General features: G+C 42.0%; 1 protein-coding gene across 4 annotated transcripts in view; it reads left to right on the top strand.

Annotated features, from left to right (window-relative positions):
* LOC134358043 (F-actin-uncapping protein LRRC16A-like) overlaps positions 1 to 27823 on the top strand; it is a 342999-nt gene that overhangs the window by 106194 nt on the left and 208982 nt on the right. For all 4 annotated transcript variants that reach the window (XM_063069926.1, XM_063069928.1, XM_063069927.1 and 1 more), the window contains exon 5: positions 26855 to 26976. In XM_063069926.1, the coding sequence (XP_062925996.1) occupies positions 26855 to 26976 (122 nt within the window). The remainder of the gene's footprint in view (positions 1 to 26854; positions 26977 to 27823) is intronic.

Here is a 27823-nt window from a genome sequence, read left to right as displayed (position 1 = left end):
GATAAGAGAACATATGAACTGCTGTTCTGTCAGTGGAGATTTATTGCTAATTTTCTTAACCCAGTTTTATCCTTTGTTTATCCACCGTCCTAATTCATCTCAAAGCAAAGCAAGTGTTGGATTAACCTAGCTGAGTCGGAATGGTCTCATTCAATGCATACTTTGGGATTCAAACACAAAATTATTGACATCTTCATGCAGTTCAAAGGATACCATAGAAACATAGTTCAGTGAAGTTGCACTTAACTGGAAAAGGGAAAATTATCAAGGAAAGGAGAAAATGTGATCTCTTAAATAATTCAGCAGACATGACTCACAATGGCTTCAGTCCTTCTCCATTCTTCTCATACCACTTGTACATTAATGTGCTACAAATCACATGACATCATTTTAATGATTACATAACGTTTGAGAAGCATCATCAATTGGATAGACAATATTGTTTAATGTGCTGTTTCCTGGCCTGGCACATTACTATGAGGTGAACATTCATATCTGGGAATGTTTTGAGAATGAAAGCTTTTACTGTATTGTAATTGTTATAACAGTTAAAACCATCAAGAGTTTAGAACAAATGTGAGAGCACGAATTGAATCAGACAGTTGTGACCAATGTAAAGAATGTCTTCATTATCACCACATCCATAAAAGCTGTATAAATACCCATAGAGAGAAGCAGGAGAACTTTGTGAAATTTGTGTTCGATCTTGCCTTTGTTCCAGTGAATATGATGATTCTACCTCTCTTGCAAAGTTTCCTTTCCAGCAGAGTGGGATTATTAAGATGATTCTGTATTATAAGATGATAGATTTCAATCAGTGCTGTTCGTCTCTTGTTGATGCATGCAAATGTAGGATTATTGATCTACAATGATGTACATCTTCAGGAATCAATGTCAGGAGTTTATGTAAACACTTCTTCATTTGCTAGCTTCTGTCTGATGTACAAGTAGGGAGATTAAAAACAGGTCACAGATGGGATAGCTTCTATTGAAAGGGCCTGTTAAACTAGTGTCTTCTGTCATTCTGTGATCGTGGAAGGCATCTGATCATTTGGGATTCCATTGTGACAGCCTAATGTCATTCTTGAGTTGTATTTACATGACAAGCACCAACCTCTGAATGAAAAAAAATGTGAAACTAGTAAATAACACACACAAAACGCTGGAGGAACTCAGCAGGCCAGGCAGCATCTATGGGGGGAAAAAAGTGCAGTCAACGTTTCAACCCAAAACATGGAATGTATTCTTTTCCATAGATGCTGCCTATCTAAATGTCACCAGAGTATCTCCTCTACCACCACACATGGCAGCTCACTCCATGTACCCACCACTCTCCATATGTTTAAAAACAATTTAACTCTGACATCCACCCCCCCCCATACTTTCCTCCAAACACCTGAAAATTATGCCCCCTTGTATCATCCATTTCTGCTCTGGGAAAATGTTTCTGGCTACCCACTCGATCTCTGCCTCTTATAATCTTGTGCACTTCTATCAAGTCATCCTCCTTCACTCCAAACAGAATAGCCCTAGCTCACTCAACCTATACTCATAAGACGTGCTCTCTAATCCAGCTATACAGTTGTGGGGCTTAAGTACATAGATAGATAGATACTTTACTGATCCCAAAGGAAATTGCAGTGTCACAGTAGCATTACAAGTTCACAGAGATACAATATTAGAAGAGAACTAAGAAGAATAAATTTTTTAAAAAAGTTTCCTTCAACAGTCTAACGGGGTGGGGGGTCATCACTTCCCTGGCTGTAAGGTGATTCATTACGGAGCCTAATGGACCAGGATAAGAATGACCTCTCATTGTGCTCTTTGGAGCAGCACAGTTGTCTCAGTCTATTACTGAAACTGTTCAGCCAAGGTGGCATGCAGAGGGTGAGAAATACTGTCCAGGATTGCCAGGATTTTCTGTCGGGTGCTTTGTTCTCACAGCCTCCAGTGTGTCTGGTTTAACTCCTATAACAGAGCCAGACTTTCCAATCAGTTTATTGAGCCTGTTGGCATCACCTGTGTTGTTGCCATTGCCCCAATACACCACTGCATAGAAGATTGTACTGGTGACAACAGACTGGTAGAACATGTGAAGGAGATGCCTGCAAACTCCAAAAGACCTCAGTCTCCTCAGGAAGTAGAGGTGACTCTGACCCTTGTACACAGCCCCTGTGTTGGTGCTCCACACAAGTCTGTCATCCAGGTGCACCCCCAAGTAATAGTAGATCATCCACGTCCTCACCAGTAATGGTAACAGGGAGCAGTGCAGGCTTAGTCTTCCTGAAGTCCACCACCATCTCCTTTGTCTTGCTGATGTTGAGCTGTAGATGATTCAACTTGAACCATCTGACAAAGTCCCTGTATTTGTCCTCCTGTCCTCCCTTTATACACCCAACTATTGCTGAATCATCAGAGAATTTTTGCAGATGACATGACTTAGTGTTGTATCTAAAATCCAGTGTATACAGGGTAAACAGGAAGGGAGCCAATACAGTCCCCCATGGGGCCCCAGTGCTGCTAATAGCCATGTCTGACACAAACTGTGGTCTACCAGTCAGGTAGTCCATTATCCAGGATACAATGGAAGTGTCAACCTGCATTGAATGGAGCTTTTCCTCAGCAATGAGGGCTGTATGGTATTGAAGGCACTTGAGAAGTTAAGAAAGATGACCTCACAGTCCTCCCCTGCTTATCCAAAAGTGAGTAGGCTCTGTTCAGCAAGTAGATGACAGCATTGTCGACTCTAATGTGCTACCGGTAGGCAAACTGCAGGGGATCGAGGGCTGATCTAACCAAGGGTCGTAGGTGAGCTAGGACCAGCCTCTCTAGGGTCTTCACATTGTGTGAGGTCAAGGCCACTGCACGGTAGTCATTCAAGTCTTTTGGTTGGCCCTTGGGTACTGGGACCACACGATGTTTCCCACACAGTTTGGACCCTTTCCAGGCTGAGGCTCAGATTGAAAATGCGCTGGAGAACTCCACACAGCTGCTCAGTACACTCCTTCAGGACCCTGGAGTTCACTCATCTGGTCCCAATGCTTTGCCACGTCTGAGTTTCCCCAGAGCCCTTCTCACCTGCTCAGTATAAAGTTATGTCCATGACAACTGGGGAGTTGGTGGAAGGTGGGGGCCGGGAGAAGTGAAGATTGGAACAATAGCAAACAACAGGAATTCTGCAGATGCTGGAAATTCAAGCAACACACATAAAAGTTGCTAGTGAACACAGCAGGCCAGGCAGCATCTCTAGGAAGAGGTGCAGTCGACGTTTCAGGCCGAGACCCTTTGTCAGGACTAACTGAAGGAAGAGTGAGTAAGAGATTTGAAAGTTGGAGGGGGAGGGGGAGATCCAAAATGATAGGAGAAGACAGGAGGGGGAGGGATGGAGCCAAGAGCTGGACAGGTGATAGGCAAAAGGGATACGAGAGGATCATGGGACAAGAGGTCCGGGAAGAAAGATGGAGGGGGTGGGGGGGGGAACCCAGAGGATGGGCAAGGGGTATATTCAGAGGGACAGAGGGGCTCTTTTTTTATTCAGCAACATTATATTCTGTTATTTGCATCTTTTTAAATTTAATGGTTATTCATCAATTTATGGTATGTTGCTTTTATTTTGCTTTCTCATGTGTAACATTTGTTATGTTTGTAACTATTTTTGTTGTACCCAGTTTATTTAATAGCATGAACTTTCTTTCCCAATTACAGAACCCTGCCTTAACTTTAGGTTTCACTACATGTCTCTGGGCCCATGTTACTGGAACAGCCCAATCACATTCTTGTCCATTCAAAAAGAGTAACCAACGCTGGTCCATGTGGTTATGACAGTCAGGGAAGAAAGCACTGTTCAGAGGAAATAGTGAATCCTAAAAATAAATGCATCTGTTGGCTTGTGTCTATTTATCATCTTTTTTAATATTAGCACCACCTCAACTTGTTTCCAGGTTACAGGGACCTTCTGCCATTAGCGACTCCCTCAATTTTCATTGTCCCAGAAGCATCTCCCTTAGCATTGTAGGATAAACAGATTCTCCGTCTGGGGGATTTTATGGTTGTGGTTCCCTTTAGACTGTCTGGTACTCGTAGTTTATTTATAACCTGTGTTATTGAAGTTCTCTCTCTGGGGAAGCTACATTGTTTTGCATTTTTCCTTGTGAAAACTTAGAGGAAGCATCATTTGACAGTCAACCCATGTTTCTTACAGATCTCACAGTATCTTTGATTGGAGTGGCCATACTGTATGGTGGACAGTTTTGGCAAAGTTCAGGTCCAAGTTGCAATGTAATCTTAACCAGGAATCATAGTCATAGTCATACTTTATTGATCCTGGAGGAAATTGCTTTTCATTACAGTTGCACCATAAATAATTAGATAGTAATAAAACCATAAATAATTAAATAGTGATATGTAAATTATGCCAGGAAATAAGTCCAGGACCAGCCTATTGGCTCAGGGTGTCTGACCCTCCAAGGGAGGAATTGTAAAGTTTGATGGCCACGGGCAGGAATGACTTCCTATGACGCTCTGTGTTGCATCTCGGTGGAATGAGTCTCTGGCTGAATGTACTCCTGTGCCCAACCAGTACATTATGTAGTGGATGGGAGACATTGTCCAAGATGGCATGCAACTTGGACAGCATCCTCTTTTCAGAGCAGGTACTTTCCCACAGCAAAGATATTTCAAGCATTCATCAAATAAAAACTCAGTTTGTTTCACTTTAGTAACATTTGAAAGACAGCGAGATCACTGGCAAAAATGTTGAGAGACTTTTTACCTTTTTGCTAAGTATTGCCTATTTTCCCTAAATAAATTCATGGCACTTCTATTATGGGCAATGGTAATGCAGAAAAATGGATCTGTTTATCTGACTGTGACATGAGATCTCTGGTTATCGTGCCCACTCTGCCATCAGTTTCTCATCACCTCTCAGTCAGTCTACTGATGTCCTGAAGTCTGAGAGTGATTTTGAATTTTTTTGAATCTTGAAGGCATGAATGTGACCAAATAAAGTACCTTAAGTGCTTTGGCATATGGTTCTCTACAGTGAAAAAATCTTTTGGCTGTGCAAGTCCTAATTATCTTCCTACTCCTGAAAAGTTTAAGTGATTCTGGCCCAACTCCCAGTCTGTAATTATTTTCAGTCATAGCCTTTTTATATTTTTGACACGTCTTGACATAGTGGACATATCTGAAGCAAATGAGAAAGTGGGAGCACTTCTATAAAGAATTAACCTACCCATATGTAAGGTTTTTATTAGCTCTAATAATTTATGTCCAATCAAAAATGAGTGTTGTTGCCATTGTAAAGCACTTTGAGCTCCATTGTTTCTTTGAAAAGTGATCTACAATTAAGTTACTATTAACTATATAACAATTACAGCACGGAAACAGGCCATCTTGGCCCTTCTAGTCCGTGCCGAACTCTTACTCTCACCTCATCCCACCAACCCGCACTCAGCCCATAATCCTCCATTCCTTTCCTGTCCACATAGCTGTCCAATTTAACTTTAAACGACAACATCAAACCTGCCTCAACCACTTCTGCTGAAAGCTCGTTCTACACAGCTATCACTCTCTGAATAAAGAAGTTTCCCCTTCATGTTACCCCTAAATTTTTGCCCTTACTCTCAACTCATGTACTGTTGTTTGAATCTCCCCCACTCTCAATGGCAAAAGCCTATCCACGTCAACTCTATCTATCCCCCTTATAATTTTAAATACCTCTATCAAGTCCCCCCTCAATCTTCTACGTTCCAAAGAATAAAGACCCAACTTGTTCAACCTTTCTCTGTAACTTAGTTGATGAAACCCAGGTAACATTTTAGTAAATCTTCTCTGTACTCTCTCTATTTTGTTGACATCTTTCCTATAATTCGGTGACCAAAGCTGTACACAGTGCTCCAAATTTGGCCTCACCAATGCCTTGTACAATTTCAATATTACATCCCAACTCCTATACTCAATGCTCTGATTTATAAAGGCCAGCCTACGAAAAGCTTTCTTCACCACCCTATCCACATGAGATTCCACCTTCAGGGAACTATGCACCATTATTCCTAGATCCCTCTGTTCTACTGCATTCTTCAATGCCCTACCATTTACCATGTATGTCCTATTTTGTTTAGTCCTACCAAAATGTAGCACCTCACATTTATCAGCATTAAACTCCATCTGCCATCTTTCAGCCCACTCTTCTAAGTGGTCTAAATCTCTCTGCATGCTTTGAAAGCCTACTTCATTATCCACAACACCACCTTTCTTAGTATCATCTGCATACTTACTAATCCAATTTACCACCCCATCATCCAGATCATTAATGTATATGACAAACAACATTGGACCCAGTACAGATCCCTGAGGCACACCACTAGTCACCGGCCTCCAATCTGACAAACAGTTATCCACCACTACTCTCTGGTGTCTCCTATCCAGACACTGCTGAAACCATTTTACTACTTTGGTATTATGTGTGGAATGGGAAAAATCATTGCAAGTACATTGTTTAGCAATAAGCATGCAAAGTCTACCAGTTTCTGCTTTGCCATCTTTACTTTTTTTTATCTGAAAAGATGGAAAAAGTTGATTTGTTTTTCGTGTCTGTTTTGGTCAGAATTATGAAGTAGATCATGGTGGATGAACTGAGACTTTGTTTAATCATTGTTGTAAAATGTAATGCAGGAGGTTCTCCTGGTGTCCGGGCCAACATTGATTCCAAAACAAGCTCCATGCCTAAGCCTTTTGCAAGAATTTGTATGCATAAATTGATACGACAATTCACTCAGAATGTTTCAGATTATATTCTGAAAGTGATTCTTCAGAAGGAAAGCTCCTTCAGATATTTGTATGGTATAGAAATGTTCCTGTTGCTAGTTTCATCAAAGGTTTCTTCACGAGCATGATCATCTGTCAATATGAATAGATGTATCCTCCTGGACCAGCCCTGTCATTTGTTGTCCCTAGTTCTCTACACCTGTGTCCAAATGCTGACTGCAATCTGGAGCCAAGATCCAGCTAGTTACTAGGATTTTGGTAATCTTTACTTTACCTTTTGAAATCCACAATGATTGTTCATAATTATTATTTTCTCAAAAAGAATAGAATTTCTACTGACAAAATTAAACTGACTGGTGTGTAGTTTCTTCATGAATTTAGATGTTACTTTGACACTTCAATTTACATTAGTTTTCAAGTGTCAAATCTAATCGCAGTTCGATATTTGAGTCCTTTTATATTCTTTAAAAAGACATGAAATGTAGTGTGTTAAAAAAATTAACTTAAAATTTATTTTATCTAATATTTATCTCTTGTTTTTCCTAATATTTAATCTTTTGTTTTAATGCAATATTGTCAATAATAAGTTGGTGGTACTTAGTTTGTGATTGTATTTTAGTAGAAATATTTCATCTAAATAATAACGTAAGTACATAATATGGATAACATTGCTATTCTGTTCAGTAGGATTATTATCTGACACAGCATTGTATGTGGAGGTTGGAAAAGTTGGCATTGAAGAACACTGTGCACAATAGCCAAGCTGTATGACTTAGGAAGATGGCCAACGATGAACCTAAATTCTATGATGGATGCTGATGCAGCATTCATCATATTTTTTTGCAAAGGAAAATTTAGTAACAATTGGAAATGTCATAAGAGAATAGTAAACCAGACAGTAATCTTTATGATTTTATGGACCAGGTTGTATAGTGGAAAGTTATTGAGAATGTGCATCCCAAGTTCCCACAGTCGTTCAGCTAGTTTTAAGACTTTTACATTTCCTATAATATATTTGCAAGGATCATCTTTTGAATTGCATGGCAGAACTGAGGAGACCATCATGGCCATTGAGAAGGCTGTGAGTACAGTTTTTGGGATAAAAGTTCTTGTTGCATTCTTCAAAGTTTAAAAAAAAACTACACTTTCATTGTGATGCAAGTGCTAAAACTACAAAGTACAGAATGAATGATAGTTGGCACACAATAGTTCATTCAGAGTAGAGTTTCGCTGTTGGTTCTCACCGTGCTTGGTTCCATTTAATGAGCAGCAAGTTTCCAGTCGCAACTGTTCTTGGACCGAACAGTGAAGGAACTTTCATTTGTCTACTGTAACATCTGATTTTGCAATCAGCATAGGCTTTGCTTAATAAAAGTTTAGAAATACTTCTGATTTTTCTCCTGTTGATAACCTGGGCAGTAGTCAGGTAATATGAACAAATAAAAATTTATTTTTGTTCAATAGCTCAGACAGCATCTGTAAAGATGAATTAGAACTGAAAGGATGAGAGCTACCAGATAGTTTTGATTGGGGAAAAAGGTGGAGGAAGAAGGGGAAGATAATTCTTGATTGGGTGAGACCAAATGACATAATGACAGTAGTTACCAGCATACTTGGCATCTTTATTTGTAAGGATTGTAAATGGTAGGTCCTGAACATGTAGAACATATCAAGCAGGTGAGACTGTACAATCAGAAGTAAGAAAAACCTAGCTAACAAGTAGGATATTCAGATACATGCAAAGAAATGAAGAATTACCTAAAGATGTACAGTTTGATATTGAGTCCAGAGGATGCATTGAGCCCAGATGAAATGTGAAGTGTTCCATAAGCCTCATTGTGTCAGTGTAGAAGGCCACAAGGAGAGGTTACATTGGCATGGCATGGTGAAGGGCCACATTAAATCATACCCGCACTATCCCCTTTGTTCTACATGTCTATAGCCATCCTTTCATCTTACTGAAAACTAATTTGTCTTTTCTCATTCCTAGTCCTGACGAAGGCTCTTGGACCCCCAAATACTTCGTTTCTCCTTCCACATAAGACATAGGAGCAGAATTAGGCCATTCAGCCCATCAAGTATGCTCAACCATTCCATCATAGCTGGTCCCAGATCCCACTCAACTCCATACACGTGCCTTCTCACCATATCCTTTGATGCCCTGACCAGTCAGGAAATGATCAACTTCTGCCTTAAATATATGCATGGATTTGGCCTCCACCGCAGTCTGTGGCAGAGCATTCTACAGATTTACTACTCTTGGCTAAAAAAAATCCTTTTTACCTCTGTTCTAAAGGGTCGCCCCTCAATTTTGAGGCTGGGCCCTCTAGTTCTGGAGACCCCCACCATAGGAAACAACCTCTCCACATCCACCCTATCTAGTCCTTTCAACACTCAGTAGGTTTCAGTGAGATCCCCCCCACCTCCCGCATTCTTCTAAATTTCAGTGAGTACAGGCCCAAAGCTGCCAAACGTTCCTAATATGTTAACCGCTTCATTCCTGGAGTCATCCTTATGTACCTCCTCTGGACTCTCTCCAATAACAACACATCCTTTCTGAGATATGGGGCCCAAAACTATTGACAATATTCCAAGTGCAGTCTGACTACTGTCTTATAAAGGCTTAGCATGATCTCCTCGCTTTTATATTCTATCCCCCTTGAAATAAATGCCAACATTGCATTTGCCTTCTTTACCACAGACTCAACCTGTAAATTGACCTTCTGGGAGACTTTGCACAAGGACTCCTACATCCCTCTGCACCTTTGATGTTTGAACCTACTCCCCATTTAGATAGTAGTCCACACTATTTTTCCTTTTATCAAAATGCATTATCATACATTTCCCAACACTGTATTCCATCAGCCACTTTTTTGCCCATTCTGCAATTTGTCTAAGTCCTGCTGTAATCGCATTGTTTCCTCAACACTGCCTACCCCTCTACCTATCTTTGTATCATCCACAAACTTTGCCACAAAGCCATCAATTCCATTATCTAAGGCGGTGACAAATGATGTGAAAAGTAGCGGTCCCAGTACCAACCCCAGAGGAACACCACTAGTCACCGGCAGTTAACCAGAAAAGGCCCCTTTTATTCCCAATTCCTATCTCCTGTCTGTCAGCTATTCCTCTATCCTTGCCAGTATCTTTCCTGTAATGCCTTAGGATTTTATCTTGTTAAGCAGCCTCATGTGTGGCACCTTATCAAATGCCTTCTGAAAATCCAAGTAAATGGCATCTACTGCCTCTCCTTTGCCCACCCTGCTTGTTACTTCCTTGAAGAATTGTAACAGACTTGTCAGGCAAGATTTTCCTCTACAGAAACCATGCTGACATTGACTTATTTTATCATTAGTCTCCAAGTACCCCGAAACCTCAACCTCATCCTTAATAATAGACTCCAACATTTTCCCAACCACTGAGGTTAGGCTAACAGGCCTGTAATTTCCTTTCTTTTGCCTTCTTCCCTTCTTAAAGAGTGGAGTGACATTTGCAATCTTCCAGTCCTCGGGGACCATGCCAGAATCAAGTGATTCTTGAAAGATCGTGACCAATGTATCCGTAATCTCTTCAGCAACCTCTCTCAGAACTCTGGGATGTAGTCCATCATCTGGCCTAGGTGACTTTTCTACCTTAAGAGCATTTGTGTTTGCCTAGCACTTTTTCCTTTGTAATAGCAATGGCATTCACTCCTGCTCCCTAACACTTGCAGACCACTGGCACATTGCTAGTGTCTTCCACAGTGAAGATAGGTGCAAAGTACCCATTAAATTAATCTGCCATTTCTTTGCCTGCCATTACTACCTCGCCAACATCATTTTCCAGTGGTGCAATGTCAACTGTCATCTCCCTTTTTCTCTTTATATAACTGAAAAAAACTTCTGGCATCCTGCTTTATATTATCAGCTAGTTTGCCCTCCAATTTCAGGTGCTGTCCAACCTCTTGTGTGTTTCCAGCATTTGGTTATTGTTCAGATTTCTAGTATCTGTAGTTTTCTCTGGATTTTCTTTTCTAGCCACATATTTTAGGATGCCTTTGTTCTCTGCCACTCAGCTGTTGGAAAATTGGATGGTCAACATTTTGAACATTAAGACAAAGCTGGGTGTATTGTCCTATGCACAGGTGCAGTGAGAAGTTTATTTACAACAACATCACAGGCATATAGCAACATTCACAAAAGTTTACAATATAATTTTTTTAGTAGAAAGAACTCAATTAGAACCATAGATTATCCAAACTCCGTCGTAGTGCAAAGTGAACAAAGTGGTCAAGATGCTACTATACTGGGTAGTTCTGGTTGGTTGAAAACAAAATGGTTGAGGGGAACTAGTTGTTCTTGAAATTGATGGTGTAGGATTCCTGCCTTCTGTACTGAGGTAGTTTTGGTTGTTTCTTAACCAAATGGTTGAAGGGAGCTAGTTGTTCTTAAGCCTGTAGGGTGGGACTCTGGTCTTTTGTACTTGCTGCGCAATGGTAGCTGCAAGAAGATGGCATGGCCCTGATGGTGGGGATCTAAAGAAAAGCTATTTTGGGCATAAGAAATATGAGCATCCATTTTCCCTGCAAATTCACCTGCAATATCCCTGTGTGCTTCAGCTATATTTCCTGCACCAAAACAAGAGGAGTTCTTCACTGTGGTCCTTCTGTGCAGTCACTCATTTAAGTGAACCTTGCAATTGTATCGTTCACAATCCTGCGGTATTTCTGTCACTGTGTATCTGTCAATATTTCAGTCTCTCACCTCCCACCCATGCCCACATGTCTCTGTCACTCTTTGTCTCTTCCTGTTGCAGGTTTTCATTGTGTTTCATTGGCTTTGTCTCCTTTTCATTCTCCCTCTGTGAAGAAGTCAGTTTTCTCAAAGGCAACAAAGCAAGTAAATTAAACTTGGAAGAAAATCATGCTAAATTTGGTAGATCGATACTAATGGGTACTTTTCGTGTAAAAGGTCGACACTATGCACTCTTATTTATAGAAAATAATTGATTTGCACATAAAACCCATAATTATCTTAAAGCAATTGTTAGGTGTAGAAGCATTTAATTGAATGGATATATAAGGGAAACATGGTCATGGACAAAGCACAGTTCATTGTAAACTTAGCCTCAACAATAACTGTGGGAAATTCTGTGATCAATCATCTCTGACAGAATTTTATGTTATAAAACAGAAGTGTACTGTACAGATTATAGAACTCACTACTGGGGAAAGCCTGTTATTTTGCACCACTGGGGACAGCCATGCTGAAAATAGTTGCTCCTGGTTTAAATAAAACTGATGAATTATAAATAGCAGTAGTTTCAGAATTGTACAAGGAAAGTATGCTTCCATCTTATCCTGTTCATGCAGCTCCAGTCCCGGATGATATGGTTGACTCAATACCTGCAAGAGAAATAGTGCTTAACAAGAAATAGTGCCTTATTTAAGTCACTCATATCCAAGGAACAGATGAGAAAGAGTGAAAATCAAAAGAAAACTGCAGATGCTGGAAATCTGGGAGAAAAAATAAACATTCTCGGCAAATGAGGCAGCATCTGTGGGAAGAAAGAACAGTCATAGGTCTGAGTCTGTAATTCAGGAGAACTGGATCAAAGTGTCTGTGGTGATAGTGACCTCAATATGGTAGAGGAGTTTATTCATAAACAGTAAGAGTTTCAATCAAAGTAGGAATAGGGCTAAGGTAGGTGTGGGGCTTCTGGCAAACTGATAACAAGGAACAAAGAAATGGCAGGTTATAGAATCATAGAGAAGTACGGTACAGAACCAAGCCCTTCGGCCCATCTAGTTCATGTCGAAAACCATTTAAGCAGCCTACTCCCATCGACCTACACCAGGACCATAGCTCTCCACACCCCTACCATCCATGTACCTATCCAAACTTCTCTTAACCTTTGATATCGAGCTCCCATGCACCACTTGTACCGGCAGCTCACTCCACATCTCATGACCCTCTGAGTGAAGAATGTTCCTCTCGCGTTCCCCTTAAACTTCTCACCTTTTACCCTTAACCCATGACCTCTGGTTGTAGTCTGGTATGTAAAATCCTTTTTTTTTCATCATTCTTCATTATGAATAACACTGCAAATATTCAGAAGGTAACAGATAGGCTAACTCCCAATAAATAAAGGCATCCATTAGTCTTGCGAGACCATGGATCTGCACCTGGAAAGTCTTCACTCTCCAGGGCATAGGCCTGGGCATGGTTGTATGGAAGACCAGCAAGTCTCCCCTCTCCATGACATCAATGTTGTCCAAGGGAAGGGCATTAGGACCCATACAGCTTGGCACCAGTGTCGTCGCAGAGCAATGTGTGATTAAGTGCCTTGCTCAAGGACACAACACATTCCCTCGGCTGGGGCTCGAACTCACGACCTTCAGGTCGCTAGTCCAGTGCCTTAACCACTTGGCCATGTGCCCACCCAATAACACGGAGGTGAAAATCCTAATCGGAAGGGATAAAGTATTTGAGAAGCTCATTGGGCTATCAGCACACTAAGCTGCTAGGCCTGTGCAGTGACTTGTTAGTGGTAAGATGGCGGTTCACCTCCCTTGCTCTTCATAAACAAGCAGAAACTTCACATCCCATCCCCATTCTGACATGTCTATCCACGGCCTCCTCTACTGTAAAGATGAAGCCACACTCAGGTTGGAGGAACAACACCTTATATTCCGTCTGGGTAGCCTCCAACCTGATGGCATGAACATCGACTTCTCTAACTTCCGCTAAGGCCCCACCTCCCCCTCGTACCCCATCTGTTACTTATTTTTATGCACACATTCTTTCTCTCACTCTCCTTTTTCTCCCTCTGTCCCTCTGAATATACCTCTTGCCCATCCTCTGGGTCCCCCCCCCCTTGTCTTTCTTCCCGGACCTCCTGTCCCATGATCCTCTCGTATCCCCTTTTGCCTGCACCTGTCCAGCTCTTGGCTCCATCCCTCCCCCTCCTGTCTTCTCCTATCATTTTGGATCTCCCCCTCCCCCTCCAACTTTCAAATCCCTTACTCACTCTTCCTTCAGTTAGTCCTGACGAAGGGTCTCGGCCTGAAACGTCGACTGTACCTCTTCCTAGAGATGCTGCCTGGCCTGCTGCGTTCACCAGCAACTTTGATGTGTGAAGCAGAAACTTGATTTATTTTCTGAAATTCACCTCCTCTGACCCTAGTCCTGGCACTTTGTAGCCCAACAGTAATGTTTTGCATCTAAAGTGCATTATTAAACACAGTAATTATTTTTAAATATCGCAATGGAAAATGCATGCTTTGAAAAAGACAATATAAGACCAACTGCAAGGAGTATTGAGGCCATGATCACCCAGCGTCAGCTGCAGTGGCTGGGGGCGTGATAAGGGTGCCCCCATGTCGGCTACCCCACAGGGTGCTATACGGCCAGCTACATCATGGTTGACGCTCAGCTGGAAGGCCGAAGAAGTGCTATAAGGATCAGATGAAGAATGCTTCAAGGAAGAGCAAGATCATACCCGAGGACCTGGAGGATGTTGCTGCGACAGCTGTGTAGGGACGGGGTTCGTATTCTGGAGGTGGAAAGAACAACCAGAAGACAGCAGAAGAGAGCCAGGAGAAATGCAGCCATGGTTGCCACCACTACCACATATACATGTCCCACCTGCAATAGAGCTTGTGGGTCCAGGATAAGACTGTATAGTCATCAAAGATCTCAGCGCTAAAGGAGTGAACGTCGTCATCAGATTTCGATGGACAACCGAAGAGAGAATAAGACATTATGATTTTAGTGAGCTATTTATTTCTGTTGTATTGCGAGATTTATCTTCTCTATTTTCAAAGTTCTGGTTTCAGATCGTCAGTAAAATTTACAAAGGTTTTCACCCTGATGTGCTTCATACATTATATTATGACTGCACTTCAGAAGTACTTCAGTTGTTGCAAAGTGCTTTAGGATGGCCTGAAAAGCAGTGTAGCAGGGAGGAGAAGATGGTGACGCCACGCAGCACGCGCAGCTGCTCTGGAATGATATCAGTATTTGTTAAGTAGGGTACCATGCACAATTCTGATTTGATGGAGACAGACGTGAGAAGCACAGAGAAACATCTGGAGAAACTTCTGAAATGCCCAGTTCGCTGCCGCTGCTACTGTGCGATCGAGAATCTCCGGAGGGGAAGGCCCCAAATCTTTGGCTTTGCCTGTTGCTGGTGGCCAGAGCCGGGGTCAAAGTGCTTGGCAGAGATGGTGCTCGGTGTTGGAGGGCTGGTCGGAGGCTCGAAGTTTTCGGACGGACTCAAGAGTTGGCTGTGGTCGGGTGCTTCCAGGATGCTGCACCGGCAAGTTTGCAGCGCTGGAGGTTCATGGCAGGGAGTTTTGTTCCTTCTACCGTCTGTATGAGATTATGGGACTTTCAAGAGACTTTGAGACTTTTTTTTTACCGTGCCCATGGTCTGTTCTATATCAAATTATGGTATTGCTTTGCACTGTTGAAACTATATGTTATAATTCTGTGGTTTTTGTCAGTTTTTCAGTCTTGGTCTATCTTGTGTTTCTGTGATATCATACTGGAGGAATATTGTATCATGCATTACTAAATGACAACAAGAGGACTGCGTGTCCTCATAATCTAATCTAATCTAATACAAATACAGTTTTCAACAACAGATGAGCTCGGGTATTGTTATGACGGAGTTGCTGGTCGTGTGACAACTTGATGCTCAAAACCAGGTTGCTAACAGCTTGTTTCAAATCCGATAGTTGTGAGGAAGGTGGGTGAAGTTGGTGGCTAGGGAATGGAGACTGTGCCAGGGATAGATGTAAATAGTTTCCCAATATTTCCCAGTGAATGGATTCAATTTTCAATACACTCCTGAATGTCCCTCCTCGACTTTGAGTGGTAATGGGTTAGAGGTTCACAGGAGTTGGTGAGGATCTTGCATTTCTTAAAATAAATTTTGAGCTCATTCTTGAATCCTTTCCTTTCTCTGTCTGACCAAGCCCAGAAAACCAAGTGTCTTGTTGGACTAGTGAATGATGAGGCCTGCCCAACATGGCCAATTGATTATAACTCTTGATTGTATCGTTACTAGGTATATTGCCCTGAATGTAACATTGGTGTGCTTGTCCTTCCAATGAATTTTAAGCTTGTTGTGGAGATGACGGTGGCAGCCATCTATCCATTGCCTTTGTCCCCCCTCCCCCAGGCCTTTGTCCCTCCCCCCCCACCCCGCAGGCCTTTGTCCCTCTCGCCCCCCCCCGCAGGCCTTTGTCCCTCTCCCCCCCCCCGCAGGCCTTTGTTCTCTTTCCCACCCGCCCAAACAGGCTTTTGTTCTCTCCTTCCCCACATCCCTTTGTTCTCCCCCTCCCCACAGGCCTTTGTTTCTTCCCCCACCCCCCCCCCCCCAGGTCTTTATCAGTCCCGGTCTCAGAAGCACATAGGAGGGTAGGGATTACTGCTGCCCAGCAGACCACGAGTTTGATGTGTTATGCAAAGTCTTCATCTATAAATCAGCACGCACAAAATGCTAGAAAAACTCAGGAGGCCAGGCAGCATCCATGGAAAAGAGTATAGTCGACGTTTCCTCAGGACCGGAAAGGAAGAGAAGTCAGAGGAAGAAGGTGGGGGCAGGAGAGGAAGAATTACCAGGATGATAGGTGATAGGTAAATGGGAAAGGTGGAGGGGGTGAAGAAAAGAGCTGGGAAGTTGATTGGTGAAGGAGATAAAAAGGCTGAAGAAGGTGGAATCTGATACTAGAGGACCAAAGTCCATGGAAGAAAGAGTGGGGAGGAGCACCAGAGGGGGGTGACGGGCAGGTAAAGAGATAAGGTGAGAGAGAACAAACAGGAATGGTGAAGGAGATGGTGGGGCAATTACTAGAAGTTCGAGAAATTGATAGTCGTGCCATCAGATTGGAGGCTACCCAGATGGAATATGCCTGTTTCTACAGTAAACCAATAGCTTTGCTGTTGCATTGAATACTGTGGCAAATTTCATCATTGATTAAAGAATATAGTATCAAATGCCATGTGGCTATCTGGTTTAGACCATTCTGACTTTGTACCTTAAATTCTTTTGGCTTTATTTCTATTGGTTTTAAGATCATAGGATATAGGAGCTGAATGAGACCATTTGGTCCATTGAATATGTTCCACTAAATATGTTCCACCATTTCATCATGGCTGATCCAATTTTCCTCTCAGCCCCAATTCCTGCCCTCTCCTCGTATCCCTTCATGCCCTGACTATTCAAGAATCTATCAACCTCTGCCTTAAATATACATAAAGACTTGGCCTCCACAGCTGCCTTTGGTAAAGAATTCCACAGATTCACCACTCTCTGGCTAAAAAAAAAATCCTCCTCTGTTCTAAAAATATGCCTCTCTATTGTGAGACTGTGTCTTCTGGTCTTAGACTCTACCACTGCAGGAAACAACTTCTCCACATTCACTCTATCAAGTCCTTCCACCATTTGATGAGTTTCAATTAAGTCACCCCTCATTCTTCTGAATTCTAAATGAATACAGGTCCAGAGCCATCAAACACTTTTCATATGACAAGCCATTCAATCCTGGAATCATTTTTGTGAACCTCTTTTGACTCCTCTCCAGCTTCAGCTCATCTTTTCTAAGATAAGGAGCCCAAAACTGCGCACAGTACTCCAAGTGAGGCCTCACCAGTGCTTTTTCAAAATTTCAACATTACACCCTTGTTTTAATATTCTAGTCCTCTTGAAATAGGTGCCAACATTGGATTTGCCTTCCTCAATACAGACACAACCTGCAAATTAACTCCAGGGAAACTGCACAAGGACTCCCAAATCCCTTTGTGTCTCAGTTTTTTTGTATTTTCTCTCCATTTAGAAAATAAACATCCCTTTTACTTCTCCCAAAGTGCATGACCACACAGTTATCTGCTCATTCTCCTAATTGCTCCAAGCCCTCCTGTAGCCTCTCTACTTCCTCAAAGCTACCTGCTGCTCCACCTATCTTCATGTCATCTGAAAACTTTGTAACAAAGCCGTCGATTCCATCACCCAAATCACTGACATATAAAGTAAAAAGAATCGGTCCCAACACAAACCCCTGTGGAACACCACTAGTCACTGGCAGCCAACCAGAAAAGGCTCCCTTTATTCCCACTCTTTGCCTTCTGCCAGTCAGCCACTGCTTTATCCATGCTAGAATCGTTCCTGTAATACCATATAACCATATAACAATTACAGCATGGAAACAGGCCATTTCGGCCCTTCTATTCCGTGCCAAACTCTTACTCTCACCTAGTCCCACCGACCTGCACTCAGCCCATAACCCTCCATTCCTTTCCTGTCCTTATATCTATCCAATTTAACTTTAAACGACAACATCAAACCTGTCTCAACCACTTCTGCTGGAAGCTCGTTCCATACAGCTACCACTCTCTGGGTAAAGAAGTTCCCCCTCATGTTACTCCTAAACTTTTGCCCTTTAACTCTCAACTCATGTCCTCTTGTTTGAATCTCCCCCACTCTCAATGGAAAAAGCCCATCCATGTCAACTCTATCAATCCCCCTCATAATTTTAAACACCTCTATCAAGTACCCCCTCAACCTTCTACACTCCAAAGAATAAAGACCTAACCTGTTCAACCTTTCTCTGTAACTTAGGAGATGAAACCCAGGCAGCATTTTAGTAAATCTCCTCTGTACTCTCTCAATTTTATTGACATCTTTCCTATAATTCGGTGACCAGAACTGTACACAATACTCCAAATTTGGCCTCGCCAATGCCTTATACAATTTCAACATTACATCCCAACTCCTATACTCAATGCTCTGATTAATAAAGGCCAGCATACCAAAAGCTTTCTTCACCACCCTATCCACATGAGATTCCACCTTCAGGGAACTATGCACCATTATTCCTAGATCCTTCTGTTCTACAGCATTCTTCAATGCCCTACCATTTACCATGTATGTCCTATTTTGATTAGTCCTACCAAAATGTCCTACCTCACACTTTTCAGCATTAAACTCCATCTGCCATCTTTCAGCCCACTCTTCTAACTGGCCTAAATCTCTCTGCATGCTTTGAAAACCTACTTCATTATCCATAATGCCACCTATCTTAGTATCATCTGCATACTTACTAATCCAATTTACCACCCCATCATCCAGATCATTAATGTATATGACAAACAACATTGGACCCAGTACAGATCCCTGAGGCACACCACTACACACCGTCCTCCAATCTGACGCACAGTTATCCACCACTACTCTCTGGCGTCTCCCATCCAACCACTGCTGAATTTATTTTTCTACTTTGAGATTAATGCCTAACGATTGAACCTTCCTAACTAACCTTCCGTGTGGAACCTTGTCAAAGGCCTTACTGAAGTCCATATAGGCAACATCCACCGCTTTACCCTCGTCAACTTTCCTAGTAATCTCATCCAAAAATTTATTAAGATATGTCAAACATGACCTTCCACGCACAAATCCATGTTGACTGTTCTTAATCAGACCCTATCTATCCAGATAATTACATATACCATCTCTAAGAATACTTTCCATCAAATTACCCACCACTGATGTCAAACTCACAGGCCGATAATTGCTAGGTTTACTCTTGGAACCTTTTTAAACAATGGAACCACATGAGCAATACGCCAATCCTCCGGCACCATCCCCGTTAATAATGACATTTGAAATATTTCTGTCAGAGCCCCCGCTATTTCCACACTAACTTCCCTCAAGGTCCTAGGGAATATCTTGTCCGGACCCGGAGACTTAACCATTTTTATATTCCTTAAAAGCACCAGTACTTCCTCCTCTTTAATCACCATACTTTCCATAACTACCCTTCTTGTTTCCTTTACCTTACACAATTGAATATCCTTCTCCTGCGTGAATACCGAAGAAAAGAAATTGTTCAAAATCGCCCCGGTCTCTTTTGGCTCCTCAATGAATTCCAACAGGTTTGTCAGGCAAGATTTTCTCTTGAGGAAACCATGCTGACTTTGGCCTATTTTATCATGTGCCTCCAAGTGCCCTGAGACCTCATCCTTAATAATCGACTCCAACATCTTCCCAACCACTGAGGTCAGACTAATTGACCTATAGTGTCCTTCCTTCTGCCTCTCTCCCTTCTTGTAGAGTGGAGTGACACTTGCAATTTTCCAGGCTTCCAGAACCATTCCAGAAGCTAGTGATTCTTGGAAGTTCATTACTAATGCCTCCATAATTTCTTTAGCCACCTCTTTCAGAAGCCTGGGGTGTACACCATCTGATCCGAGTGATTTATCTCCCTTCAGACCTTACAATTTCCCAAGAACTTTCTCTCTAGTAATGGTAACTTCACACGCTTCATGACCCCGACACCTAGAATTTCCATCATACTGCTTGTGTCTTCCACATTGAAGACTGATACAAAATATTTGTTCAGTTTGATGCCATTTCCTTGTCCCCCATTACTACCTCCTTAGCATCTTTTCCTGCAGTCTGATATCTAGTCTTGCCTCTCTTTTATACTTTTGTGTATCTGAAGAAACTTGGCATCCTCTTTAATTATATTGGCTAGCTTACTTTCATATTCCATCTTTACCTTAATGATCTTTTATTTGCCTGTTGGTTTTTAAAAGCTTCCCAATCCTCTAACTTTCCACTAATTTTTGCTTTGGCTTTTATGTTGGCTTTGACTTCACTTGTTAGCCATGGCTGTGTCAACTTGCCTTTAGAATACTACTTCTTCTTTGGGATGTATATATCCTGTGCCTTTCAAATTGTTTCCAGAAATTTCAGCCATCATCCCTGCCAGTGTTCTTTTCCAATCAATTCTGGCCAACTCCTCTCTCATGCTTCTGTAATATCCTTTACTCCATTGTAATACCGATACATCTGACTTTAGATTCTGCTTCTCAAATTTTAGGGTGAATTTGATCATATTATGATCACTTGCCCCTGGGGTTCTTTTGCCTGAAGCTCTCTAATCAATTCTGGTTCATTGCACAACACCCACTCCAGAATAGCTGAGCCCCTAGTGGTCTCAATGCCTTGCTGTTCTATAAAGCCATCTCGTAGGCATTCTAGAAATTCCCGCTCCTGGAATCCAGCATCAGCCTGATTTTCCCAATCTACCTGCATATTGAAATCCCCCATGACAATTGTAACATTGCCTTTTTGGAATGCATTTTTCCCAATGTAATTTACAGATCACATCCTTACTAATATTTGGGGGTCTGTATATAACTCCCATCAGGATCTTTTTACTCTTCCACAATGATTCACCACTTTCCAACCCTATGCCACCTCTTTCTAATGATTTCATTTCATTTTTTACCAACAGAGTAATGTCGCGCCATCTGCTTTCCTGCCCGTGTATCCTTGGACATTAAACTGACAGCTGTAATCTTCTTTCATCCATGATTTGGTGATGCCTTCAACATCATACCTGCCAATCTGCAACTGTGCTACAAGTTTACCTACCCTATTCTGTGTACCATGTGCATTCAAATATAACACTTTCAGTCCTGATTATGTCCATCTCTTATGTTGCAATTCACCCTATCGACTGAAGTCTTACCCTATCAACAGCCTCTCCTCACTACACTTAGCCTCTCCTCACTACACTTAGCCTCTCTTTGTAAACCAGCTAATGCAGCACTACCAGCTGCCTTTCCTGTGATACTTCTTGCACTGAATAAGGGCACTAGTCGCACCATGCTCAACCTTTTGATGCTTAACTTTGTCTGAGGTCTTACCAACACCTGCCTCCACAACCTCTCCGCTAACTATTCTGGCACTCTGGTTCTCATTGCCCTGCAACTCTGGTTTGAACCCCATCAAGCAGCATTAACACACTTTCCTGCTAAGTTATTAGTCTGCCTCCAGTTCAGGTGCGAACCGACCCTTCTGTACAGGTCACACCTTTCCTTGAAGAGACTCCAATGATCCAAAAATCTTATGCCCTCCCTCCTCATCCAACTCCTGAGCCACATATTAAACTATATAATATCTTCCTAGTTCTGGCCTCACTAGCACATGACATGCACAGCAATCCTGCAGTCATAATGCTGGAGGTCCTGTCCTTTACCTTAGCACCTAACTCCCTGAATTCACCTTGCAGACCCTCGTCACTCGTCCTACCCATGACGTTGGTACCTACGTGGACCATGTCTTCTGGCTCTTCAGCCTCCCACTTAAGAATGCTGAGGACTGGATCTGAGATATCCCAGACCCGGGAGGCAACATACTATCCAGGCATCTCGTTCTCACTAACAGAACCTCCTGTCCGTTCCCCTAACTAATGAATCCCCTGTCACCACAGTTTCCTGTGCCTTGCACCTTGGGTGTAATTACCTCTCTATATGTCCTATCTATCACCTCCTCAGCCTCCCGAGAGATCCGGAATTCATCCAGTTCCAGCTTCAACTTCTTAACACGGATTGTTAGAAGCTGCAGCTGGATGCACTTTTCGCAGTTGTAGTCATCAGGGACACTGTAGGACTAACTAATCTATTTAGCCAGCTTTCTGCTGTCTATAAATTCCACACTTGTAATCATCTCCAACTCTTACCTCTTCAAAAAGCCACTTTCACAAACAGCAGTTTCATCTTTTTGTATCGTTCATCTGTTGCCAGCGTATTGGTGACAGAGCTTATAGCTTTCTATAATTCATTCTCCACCCCTTTCCACCAGCTTTACATATATCAAAATTACTTATTACAAAACTGTATCTATCATGTGTCAGGTGTTCTTACCTCTTGCACTTTGAAAACCTGTGAAAAGTAAGGTGAAGTTGAATTCAGAGAATTTGTGTTTATTCAACTTCCCATCTATGCAACCTATCATTTTTTTCCTGTCTGTTTTGGCTCAGTACCTATTTCCCTAGCAAGGCCCTCTGTTATTTTTTATATATTTCATAACTAAATGTTATTCCTAAAAAGCAATATATACAAAACATAAATAGTGCAGAAGCATTTTACATTCTTACTGTCATTTGGTCAATACATTCAGTAATGTAAACCCTGTTTTAAAACAATAGTATCTTTTGCCACTCATGGGCGCCTGGTGTCATACACTATTTCAGTGTTTGAGAGGCTTTCCTACCTGGTGATTTTGAAATGATGGATGCTTTGTTTCGTTTAGTATGTGATCAGGGTTGCCACGTTAGCGCAGCAGTTAGTGCAACACATTTACCGCTCAGGGCGTTCCAGACTTCGGAGTTCAATTCCGGAGTTACTGTCCCCGTGGAATGCCGGGGTTTTCTCCCACAGTTCAGGGACATATCGGGCGGGTTGATTGGTCACTGTAAATCGTCCCGTGATTAGGTTAGGGTTATTGGGGTGGTGGAGGTGGGTTGAAGAGCTAGAGGGGTCTGCTCTGCACTGTATCGCTAAATAAAAACAATAAAATAAGTAACACTTGTCCTTTCACTGACACTGTGCAGTTTCCCCACTACTATTCATGGTGTCGTTAAAGGATTATAAGGTCAGTCCAACCAGTAACTGGTGTGTAATGATTCATGTACAAGGTGTATTTTACCATTCAATAAATGAAGCTGCTCTTGTTTAAAACAACTTGCAAAGGTCCAGAAAAAATGTAATGCACAGCAGGCTGAATGACTTACTTCACATTTCATTTTTAAGGTTTTAAAGTTTTTCACAGCTTGCTTCTGATGGAATCAATGCTGTGGCTGCCTTGATGGCAATGAAATATTCCTTTGTTGAAATCCATGCCCTCAAGGTATATGTTCTGCAAATCAAATCTTGCAGGAAACTTGTCTCTGCTTGACGCCTTTTCAACATAAGCACCTTTGTTTCAATGCCTTTGGGTAGCCATTCTACCTGTCTGCAGAGAAGCCATTAATATTGATGCTTACAACTGCAAGCATTGAAGCCTGGTTCAGTTGATCATTGATGAACTTAATTATTAATTTACCATTTTAAAAACAGGGGTGTTGTTAATGGAGGCAGACACAGATGAGCTTTGGTAAAGGCTTTGTTTATCTAAAGGTTGAGGAGGAGTTTTGCATAACTGTGAATGTGAAGTTAAGAAAGAGTTTTTTCTTTGGAGAAAATAGTGTGTTTTGCCCAAAGCTACATTTTAAACTATGGATTCAAAGATTCAGGATTCAAAGTACATTTATTATGGAAGTATGTGTGCAGTATACAACATTGAGATTTGTCTTCCCACAGACAGCCAGGAAACAAAGAAAAACCATGGAACCTGTTCAAAGAAGGAAAAAAAATCAACCTACCCCCCCCCCACCCACGTACAAAAATATTGCACAAACAGCAAAAATGCAGAATATAAACCACAAAATCAAAAGGCATATTCGGTTCAGCTCGGTGTTCGTTATCTGCAGGCTGCCTCGATTCAAAATCACCCAAACTAGCAACAAAAGCAGGAGCGACCAGAAAAACTAGAAACAAATCATGAGAGTCCGCAGTCCACAACCATATCAATTAAATATTGCTTTGGTACGAGAGAGAGAGAGAGAGAGAGAGAGAGAGAGAGAGAGAGAGAGAGAGAGAGAGGGAGATATATATATAATTCAAATGCAAGTAACTTCCCTTGGGATCGGCAAGCAAGAGTGGGGGGGAGAGAGACTGTCACATGTATACCTTCCTCCGGCAGCAGGGGGCAAGAGGCTGGGGGACAGCGCTAAATACCCACTCGCCCTCTGCATCTGCTGCAACGATTTCCTTGGCACCTTAATCACTGCGAGATAGAATCAATCATGGGCTTGCGCCCTGTCTCCTGGCTTCCTGACCTCCATGTACTCACTGGCAGAATTGTCTACTGCACTTTGGGGAGCCTTACCTTATCCGGATTCTGCTGTGGTTTGGCGATGTGATTGTGCATTTCCATGCATTGCTGCATTGAGGAGCAACAGAAGACTTGCTTTCAGTGATGCTCAGAAAATCTGTGGAATTCTTTATCACAGGAAGCTGTGGCGGCCGAGTCTTTACGAGTGTTTAAGGCAGAGGTTAATAGGATCTTGATTGGTCAAGTCATGAAGCGATAGGGGGAGGTTGGGACTTCACACCTTGAAGTTCAGAAGATTGAGGCTGACATTATGCAGGTGTTTCAAAATATGAGTGTACAGAAATGGGGAATGTGCACAGATGAGTGAACTCGGCCTTTTCTCCTTGGAGTGACGGAGGATGAGAGGTGACTTGATAGATGTGTATAAGATGATACGTGAGTTGAGAGTTAAAGGGCAAAAGTTTAGGGGTAACATGAGGGTGAACTTCTTTACTCAGGGAGTGGTAGCTGTGTGAAATGAGCTTCCAGCAGAAGTGGTTGAGGCAGGTTTGGTGTTGTCATTTAAAGTTAAATTGGATAGATAGATGGACAGGAAAGGAATGGAGGGTTATGGGCTGAATGCATGTTGGCATAGACTAGAAGGGCCGAGATGGCCTGTTTCCGTGCTGTAATGGATATATGGTTGGAGCAGAGAGGAATAATGGATCAGCCATGATGAAATGGTGGAGCAGACTCGATGGGCCAAATACCTAATTCTGCTCCTATATCTTATGATCTTATGGCCCATGCCATACGCTTTGTTCATGGTCTCGCGGAACCCTCTTGGAGTCGGCAAAGTGCCAGATCACTCAATTGGTCTGAAAACATGCCACCAGAATGTAGGTAACAGGATCCCAACAGTGGCAGAACCATATCTGAAGTAAAACAAAGACATAAAAGAAGTGAAAGGAGTTGCTTTGCGACCCATTTTGAGTATGCTGCCTTTGGTAGCGTTGTTCACTGACACCATCTTCCAGATCCTCTATAAGCTGCTTCTTTAAAGTGTGTCAGAGAGTTGTAGGGTAATGTAGATGGAAACAAGCACTCTGCCTCAACTTATCCATGCCGACCATCGTGCCCACTAAGCTACTCTCATTTGCTTACGTTTTGGTGCTTATCCCTCTAAACTCCTCCAATCTATGTGCTAATGCAGGTGGCTTTTGAGTGTTGTTATTGTCTCAACCACCTTCACTGGCAGCCTGTTCCATATGCATGCCTCCATCTACCTGACAGAGTTGCCTCTCAGGTCCCTTTTAACCCTTTTGCCTTTCACCTTAAACTTGCTGACATTTGGAACAAAACTCAAAACTGTTGCAGGAGCTGAGCGGCCCAGACAACCTCCAGAAGGAAGTGAATAGTCAGTGTTTTTGGTTGAGTCCCTTCATCAGGGCATTCATAAATGTGAATATTATTGTCAGAAATTCAGAGAAAGAAATTAAGATTTCCAAACCCCGCCACCGCTTCCCTCTGAAGCAATCTTATTATTTGATAGGTTTCCATCTCAGAACATTAGTAGGAAGTAGAACTTTTTAAACCTGGGGGTCATATATTTTATATGAATTGGGGGTAGTTTTGAGATTTTCTTGTGCTCACAGCTTCTGGTCTTTATTTTTATTTCATGGGTAAGTTTTGTGAACTGCAAAGAAAGGTTGACTTGGAGTAATAAAACTTTCGCAGAGTTGGGTATTTTTGCCTCTGGCATGCATGGGTTCTTTTTGCATGCAAAATTCGTATTTTTAAATGCCCCATAGCCATTGTCTAGAATTTCCTCTCAACTAGCCAGGTTGCATGGTTTTTTCGTAGCTTTCAAACTCACTGATGGGCTTAAACTAGTACTATTAAATGATATTCCAATCTCTGCCTGAGGTGCGGATTGTATTGACCCTCAAGGATTCCAGGATATTATAGCAGAGATGCCCTTCCACAGTAAACCGTATGTCAACAGTGTTCTCCCAGAAAAATGGGAAGACATGGTATATCTTTTCAGGTCAGTGTCAATGTAAAAAAAATGGAACACCCCAGCTGTTTCCCTCCCCAAATAGTCACAGCTATCAAGAAGCTATGGTTTTTAGGCATTTAGTTGTTTCAAAGAAACCTCTCGATTGATTTATATTGCTGCACATCGAAAAAAGAACAGTACAACAATTTGGGTAATTGGGGAAAAACAAATTCTTGAGAGATTGACCCAAAAGATGCTTATGGGGGATATAAGAAGGGAATTTAAAGCACAGAGTGGGTCTCGAGGTGATGTCTGTCTTGAAGAATTATAATAATGCTCTAATTTGTACTTGGTTGAGAACTCAGAGTTGAAACATTTGTGAATTGTTCTGTTTTTCAGCTGGTTGTAGAAACTGACCGATGTACTTTTCCCCTCAAACTAACCACTTCGGAGGAGGTGAATGAAGTAGTGGGCTACCTTGGATCGTGCTTGAAGAAGATGCTCCCTGGACTCTCTCCAATGTATGTACTCCAGACCTTGATCTGTGTAGCATTGAAGCAGGTGTAAAATTTAAAACCAGTTTGATGAAAAGCTTTAAGAATCTGTTGCCTTTATTTTTTTTCCCAATTATCTAAACCTATTGAAAATGATGCTGTATTTCCAATTCGTGCTTCCTCCTAGGTATTTGTGGTAGATTATATTAATAAAGGAAATTATGCAGCACAAAAGGAGGTGATTCATTGTGTCTCTGCCAGCACTAGGGAAGAGCTTTCCAATGGTTTCTATTTGTCTGCCCTGTTCCTATAACACTGTGGATCTCACCAAGTTCCAGTTTGTATTTATGTATTATATTTCAATAAGACTGATGTTTTGTCCATCTTGTCAATGCTGACAAACAGAGCAAACACATTCTCCTCTAATTTTCTCTGCAACCTGTTTCTCCCCACATTCATATCAGCTTTTTGCCCTGCCCCATATTCAGCTCCATGTGGCCAATTAACCTTCCAATCTGCATGTCTTTGGGCTGCTGGAGGAAGCTGGAGGGCACATGTCATGCCATCGCAGGGAGATTATGCAAACTGGAATGAACCTGGGATGCTGGAGGTGCGAAGCAGCAGTCCTGTTGTGTACAATCCAGGTTGTCCCATGACAAGAAGGATGAGGAGGCTTTGGAAAGGGTGCAGAAGATGTTTGCCTGGATTAGAGCAGATGAGCTATAAGAATAGAGCGGAAAATCTTTGGTTGTTTTCTTTGGAGCATTGGAGGGTGAGGGGAGACCTAATTTAAAAAAAAATGTATAAAATATGAGAGATGTAGATAAAATAGACAGTGAGAATCTTTTAATCAGGGTAGAAATATTAAGTCTTA

This window comes from Mobula hypostoma, chromosome 17 (genome assembly GCF_963921235.1).
Source record: "Mobula hypostoma chromosome 17, sMobHyp1.1, whole genome shotgun sequence".
NCBI lineage: Eukaryota > Metazoa > Chordata > Chondrichthyes > Myliobatiformes > Myliobatidae > Mobula > Mobula hypostoma.
Note: the sequence above shows the minus strand (reverse complement) of the source record. Positions and strands in the feature narration are given on the sequence as shown.